The 6,726-nt window shown below is 47.0% G+C and overlaps 1 protein-coding gene across 3 annotated transcripts in view; it reads right to left on the bottom strand.

Moving 5' to 3' along the window:
* Positions 1-1,471: 1,471 nt before the first annotated feature.
* Positions 1,472-6,726, bottom strand: part of ULK1 (unc-51 like autophagy activating kinase 1) — a 76,250-nt gene continuing 70,995 nt past the window's right edge. For all 3 annotated transcript variants that reach the window (XM_063416111.1, XM_063416110.1, XM_063416109.1), the window contains 2 exons: positions 6,416-6,551; positions 1,472-4,597 (listed from right to left, as the gene is read on the bottom strand). In XM_063416111.1, coding sequence (XP_063272181.1) covers positions 4,542-4,597; positions 6,416-6,551 — 192 coding nt within the window. In that variant the 3' untranslated portion in view covers positions 1,472-4,541. The remainder of the gene's footprint in view (positions 4,598-6,415; positions 6,552-6,726) is intronic.

The following is a 6,726-nucleotide window of genomic DNA, read 5'->3' as shown; positions in this document are numbered from 1 at the left end:
AGTTCTTCATGGGCATCTTCAAAAGAAACATCCCTCCCTTTCCCTCAGCATCAGAAACTTTTATATGTATACATTATGTACTACTGTCCCATGTTGCAGGGAACAAACATACACAAGGGTTTTCTTCAAAAGGGAAAAAATGTTAAAAAAAACCCAAAAGAAAACAAAACAAAAAACCTCCCAAACCCTCAAAAACCAAAGACTCAAGTGTGCTGAGCTGTCAAACTTTAAGAAACAGTAGCATTTGTAATTATTCAGCTCTGAGCAGCTTTCCAAGAGCTGCTGTGGCCTCTTGCCCAGGTTGTGGCACCACATTTTCAGCACGCAAAAGTGCAGTTTGTCAGAGTTGTCCCCAGCTCTGATGGTGCTGCAGCTCTGCAGGGAGAAAGGATCGACTGTCCCTGCGTGTGAGTCAGCATCAGTGAGAGCCCAGCATTTCTAGGCAGGACTGTTCCCACAGAGCAATTCCCTGGGGTGGGAAAGGCAGGGGCAGGAAACAGAGGTTATAAACAGGGCAGAGCAAGAAAAAGAACAATTCCAGCTCACGTAAAAGATGATTTTGAAATAAGACTTGTCCTACAAAAACACAACACTGTGCAGTAACTCTGGGATAATGCTGCATCACACAGGGCCTGGTGGGCAGGACTTTCCCCAGTGATGTTCATGGCCACAATAACACACAGAGTTCAGCAAGTGGAGTTTTGGAAAATGTTTAGTGGAATTACGGTATTTGGCTTCTGAAAGTTTATAGCTGTGTTGCTGAGATTTCTGCAAGAATGGAAGGACTGGACTAATTAATACAGCACCTCTCCCAGGTGTCAGATGCAGGGTTTAGCTTTTCTTCCTGGAGTATTCCAGTCCAGACAGCACAGGGACCTGTCCTGCACCTAAAGTCAGGACCAACATTCTCAGCATCCTCACCTCATCCTCACCATCTCTTCTGCCATGTTCAGTGACTTTTTGCAAAGCTACATGGGCAAGAGAATTCTAAGTCATGTGCCTGCTCTGATCACAGCAAAAAAATTTAATTACAAATACCCAAATGTTATCATGATATCACACTTCAAGTCCCTTTTTTGTTCAGCAGCAAAATTCTTACTGATTCTTACAGTATAATCCTACAAATACTGAAATATGGATGGAATTTAAGCATCCAGCTGGCTGGGGAGGGGTCTGCCATCAACTTGTGACAATTCCTAACAACTGCAGGAGGAGACACCAGGTAATAGGGACAGAGAAACCAGGAACTACAGCTCCTACCCAGCAACTGGATTCAATTTTCCCAAATTCACAGGCTTCATGTGGATTCAGGCAAGGTGGCTTTTCTGCCCCAAGCTTCACCTGCTCTGCTAAGGGGCAGAAAACAGCCCTTTTCTGCCCAAAAGTTGAGGCCAGTAGAACCACATGCATTAAAAATGTCTCACTCAGATGCCACATGAACTGGAATCGTAAAGTACTGAAAACAGACCACTAACAATTTCAAATCAATTTTATTGTCTTAAATCGGTGTTGTACAATTTAAAGCAAAAAAAAAAAAAAGTCACACAAAACACAAATAAAAAATGTTGACAAAGTATCAAGCATTACCTTATAAACAACATCATCATACGCTCTCACAAACCTGAAGGTACGTGTAATTAGACTGAGGTTTCTTGAAATCTATTGAAGACGCCAGACACAAACGCTGCAACAGCAACAAAGCCATGACAATAGCAGGTGGACTACACTAGCAACTTCAGCGATGGTTGGGGGTTAATTTTTGGGGTGTTTTCTTTCCTTTTTTTTTTTTCCTTTTTTTTTGCATACTTTATTGTCTACAAAGCAATAAATATTTTTCACCAAAAAAGTTGGTTTCACGCTACATGCAGTTAGATAAAAAAAGTCACCAAAGTGATGGTAAAATAAATCACCTGTCCGATTTTTTTTTTTCCTTTTTTTTTCCTCCCCTAATTTTGGGGTTATTTTGTGTCATTTTTTGTTGTTTTTTCTTTTTTCTTTTTTTTTTTAATTCAAGCACAGTGGCTAAGTTTCAAGTATTGAGAGCAAAAAAAACATATATATACACGTTTGTGTTTGTGTGTGTATCTCTACCCATGCACACACATACACACACACACAGCCTTGCATGTATATACACAAACACATACATATATATCAGTTGTAGGCCTGTAAACCACAATTTTTATTCTTTTTTTTTGGAGCAATATATACTTGTGTACATTGAATGTGGACGATTTTGATACATTCAAGTCATGAAGTACAGCTGGAAGGTTAGTGCTGAGCTTGCCACACACACACGGCTCACTGGGGCACAGGGGATCCCGGCCGGGGCCTCTCCTGGCCCCTGGGGGCTCTGGGGTGCAGGGCTTGGAGCTGCAGAGTCACTCCTGGCTTGGGGCTTCCGTGCTGCAGCAAACCCTTTGCACAGCTGCCCAAAGCCTTTCAGAAGCAGTCTGGGTCTCCTCGGCATTTCTGTCCACAACAGGCTGCAGGGGTTTGGTTGTTTCTGTCTTTTTTTTATTTTCTTTTTTTCCCAGGCACAAGCACAAACGGCCACAGAAGCAGCAGACTGTGAGCCAAATACTGAATGAAGCATTTGTGAAAGCTACACTTAAGCTTCCCTGGTCGGGGCAATTGGAAATATTTTTAAATTTCTTTATTGGCACTTCTGCTCCATGAACAGAAACAACCATGTTGCCAAAGGCAGTGCCAGCTCCAAAGCCTAAGAAGTTGCTCCTGAAACCCTTGTAAAGTATCACACTGAACGTGCCAATCTTGAGAGGAAAAAAAAGCAATGAGGACTTAACCACCGTGTGCAAAATATTTTTAAATCCCCAAAAACTAAGCCTGAGGTTTCGAGTTGCTTTCAAAGATGCTTTTCTGCCCAGCGCTACCACAACACTGCCACGACTCTGCAACGTCACACTCATGCTCTCACAGACAGATGGAAGGCAGAGCTCCCCTCCCACACACACGCTCACAGCACCCGAAGCCTCAGCCAGGACTCCAGCCACTCGCACCCGCAGTCGCATTTGGCTGCAGAGTCTCCTTGAAAGAAATGCTGAACATAAAACTGAACGCTATGGGATTTCTTTATAAAAAAAAAAACAAACCCAACAAACAAAAACAAAGCAGCAGATAACACTTCTTTAAAAATGCGTTTCCAAGTGTGTGGGATCCTAACGCCTGTTCTTCAGCTCTTAAAAAGCACGGAGCTTTGTAATGACTGTCCTTAAAAGAACATTTAAATAAAAAACAAATCTTGGTACTGCCAGACTGCAAGTGAGCTTTGCCTGGTGTGGAGGAGGAACAGCACAGACTCTGCAGTGCTCTTTGCCTCACACTCACAAGATACAGTACAGTTAAATACGTACAGTTACACACAAACCATATCAATATCAATATATATTCACTCTTAGGAATACATATTAATATACGCACACACGTAGTGCAATAAAACAACCAGGAAGCAAGGAAAGGAATAAAAAGAACAGCATTCCTAACAGTCGTGATGTTCCTGGGTTGTTGTGTGATGCAAAGTCAACTTCTCAAAGTTCCCATAGTGTGTAAAGTGCTCCTTTGATTCACAAAGCTAGTGTTTTCAGTTTGGGGGGCTCCAGGGAAGGGTTATTGAGCCAACAGCTGAAAGCAGGACAGTGCCAGTGCTTCCTCCAGGTAGGTACGTGCTGACAGGCCGAGCTCAACAGCCACGACTCTTTCACATCGATCCCACTGAGCCGGGGGACCAAGGGAGGAACGGATTCATTTTGGCTTCTTACGAACACAGGAGTGTGACGCTTTCTGCTGCCCTCCTGCTTCCTGCACAGCCCCTTTCCCGGTGTTGTTTGCCCATCCAGGCAGGCAGACAGGGAGCCCACACAGCAGCCAGGAGATTTCCAAGCTTCCCAGCAGCCGCACATCCTCTGCCTCACTCAGCAAGTCTGTAGAGGTGGGAGCTACTTCACAACGCCAACTCCCTCCTCTCCAAGCACTCCAAGGCATAAACACAAGGAGAAAGGACAAAGGAGAGTGGAGGGGAGCCTCCAGTTGCCAGGGAGCTTGAAGATGCCTGGCTCTCAGCTGGGAAGGGGAAAGTACACAGACTGGCCTTTATGTGTGAGTGACACACAGACATCAACTGAAGCCAGCAGTTTCACCACATCCATTGCCTGCAATGGACACAGCACTGGAATACCCTGTTCCTAAGAGAGAGGGATAGGCAGCAGTCTTATCCTTCAAAGTGCTGGGAAGAAGCAGACTTCCATCCTTCACCCCCTCTGACAACGAGGGAGACCTTTCCACATCAGCTATGTCTTCACCCAGGCCTTCGGGCAGGGAAGTACTTGTGCTTGCTGCAGTCACACGTCCCCACAAAGGAATCTGAGTCTGTGGAACAACTTCCCAAAACGTCCAGAAACAGAACAGTGAGCAGTCCATCCTTCAGGTGTCCTACTGCCAGAATGGTTTCCCACCACAGCACAGGCTGTTGGGAATAAAGGGATCAGCTGGGGCGAGGTGTGTGAAGGACACCACCACTGGAATCAGGCACAGAACCCCGACAGCAGAGCTGACAGCCTGCGCTCGATGCACAGCTTACCTGGGGAGAAAAACAGCACAGGCAATCAGCTTCTCATTGTCCTGCCAACGTAAAGACCACCACTGGAGACTGAACAAAAAGGGGAAACAGACAGCAGAGCTGTAACAGATCTAAGCAGAACTTTGAGAATATTTACCAGGTACTGATGAGGCCAGTGAAGACCTGACCAGGAACACCCTGCTGGGAAGGGACAGGTCAAGGGTTGCACAGTCAGAGATCTGACAGTGAAAGCTTGGAGGCAGCAGTTCTGACTGAGGTATCAAGATTTTACAAATGATCACCATTCTCCAGGAAGAATTTATTCACTTGCAGTTATTGGAGCAGCTTTTGCCAGTAGTCAGAATGACTCAGGGTCTCTAGTGCCATTTGCCATGGCTTACACTGGGAGAGCCCATCCAGCATTGTCAATGCCAGGTTCTCATCACCTGAGCCCAAGAATCTTTCAAAAGCTAAATGTTTGGTGGAATTCATACCTCTCACAGGAACACTTGCTATATTTCTAGGTTCATCATTTAACTTTTCAGAAATATGTAAATATAGCCCTGAGATCTAAATGAAACACACCCACTACTGCCTATCAGGGAACAGCTCAATCAGGAAGCTGGAACTTGCAATACCAGGATAACAACTGGGAAAAGAAATCTGTTGCATGCATTAACTATCTCTGGATCAAAAGATGGGATCTAGGTTTGGTAAGAAACAGCACAACAGAAACTACTTAGTATTCCCTATTCACTTAGCCCTCCAGTACCACACACCACCTGCCCACTTCCCTTTGTTCTCCTTCAGTGAGCCTCCTGTCAGCTGTGAAAGTTGGTGATAATTAGCTGACAGTGCCTGGGAGCAAGAGATCTCTCATTACCTATCCAAGGGCTCTGCCTTCATGGATGACTAGAGCTGTCCAGTGCTCTGGATGCTGGCCTGAGGCAGGCAGTGGGTGGCCAGCAGAGGGGAGAGGCACATGGTCTGCCAGCAGTGGCCACAGGAACACTGCTGGGACTGCTGCAGGTGGGCTGGGATGGCTGTGGTGAAGCAGAGCCCAGGCCAAGCCAAGCTGCTCCTACAGATGATTGCTATTTCTCACCCCTCTTCCCACCAACTGCAGCAAGAGGTGACAGAGGTGATTAAACCCCAGCCTAAGGGGCAGGGAAAGTGTGCTCAGAGCAGTGAGTCACTCCTTCCCTCTCCAGATGGAGAGCAGCACCCCTCAGGAGACAGGGAGAGCACTGCAGAGGGGACAGCTCAGAGCAGCAGACTCCCTGGGAGAGAAGGCCCAAGGACAGCAGGCAGGTCAGAGCTCAGCTTTCATTGCTACAGCAAGCACTTGCTGATGAGAGGAGTTTGTGTCTGCTGCCTTCCCAGCCAGGCTCAGGGCTGGGGAACCAGGCAGGTGAGCAGTCCTGCTTCAGAGATGTGCTGGAAGGAGCCCTTGCTGTGCTGACCAGCCATCTCTGCCATGCAGCCACTGCAGGGTCACATTCCCAAGGGATGGTTCCAGCTGGAAACCAACCCCAGGCCCCTGCTGCTGCCACATCACTTCCTTCAGAAAGCTCCCACGAAGTGCTGGCTATTGCTCTGCATGGGAAGCTCTCAAAATGTAGCTCAAAACAGGGACCTGCATTTTTAACAGTTTTTCTATTGGAAAAGCAGGGGGCCAGGCTGCAAGGGGCTGTGACAAGCCAAGAGATCTCTGCTATGTCCACCAAAATGTAGCCAAAGGAAGAAAAATGGTGCTGGCAACTGAAATTTCTGATCCATGTGGCTAAAAAGCCCACATGTTCTAGTTGGGGAAAAAACAAAAGGTCACCTAATACTCACATTTACTGATGTTTTCTATGTCCCCCTGTTCAGTGATGATGTTCAGGAGCCCCTCCATTAGCAGCAGAGCCTTGTGGTACCTCTGTGCACAGTCCTCTCTGTGGTGGAACATCTCATCCAGAGCTGCAGACTGCACCTGAGGCAAACAACCCAGTGCCAAGAGCTTACTCCCTGAGCACACCCAGCTTTCCCAGCACAGTCCCTCAGCTGCATGGACACCCCCCTTGCCCAGCCTCCAGAGGGGAGCATCATGAGGGGAACCACCTGCTAAGGCCCCCAGCAGGACCCAGGAATGCCCAGCACTGCTCTGT

This window comes from Prinia subflava, chromosome 19, assembly GCF_021018805.1.
Source record: "Prinia subflava isolate CZ2003 ecotype Zambia chromosome 19, Cam_Psub_1.2, whole genome shotgun sequence".
In the NCBI taxonomy this organism is placed as follows: Eukaryota; Metazoa; Chordata; class Aves; order Passeriformes; family Cisticolidae; genus Prinia; species Prinia subflava.
Note: the sequence above shows the minus strand (reverse complement) of the source record. Positions and strands in the feature narration are given on the sequence as shown.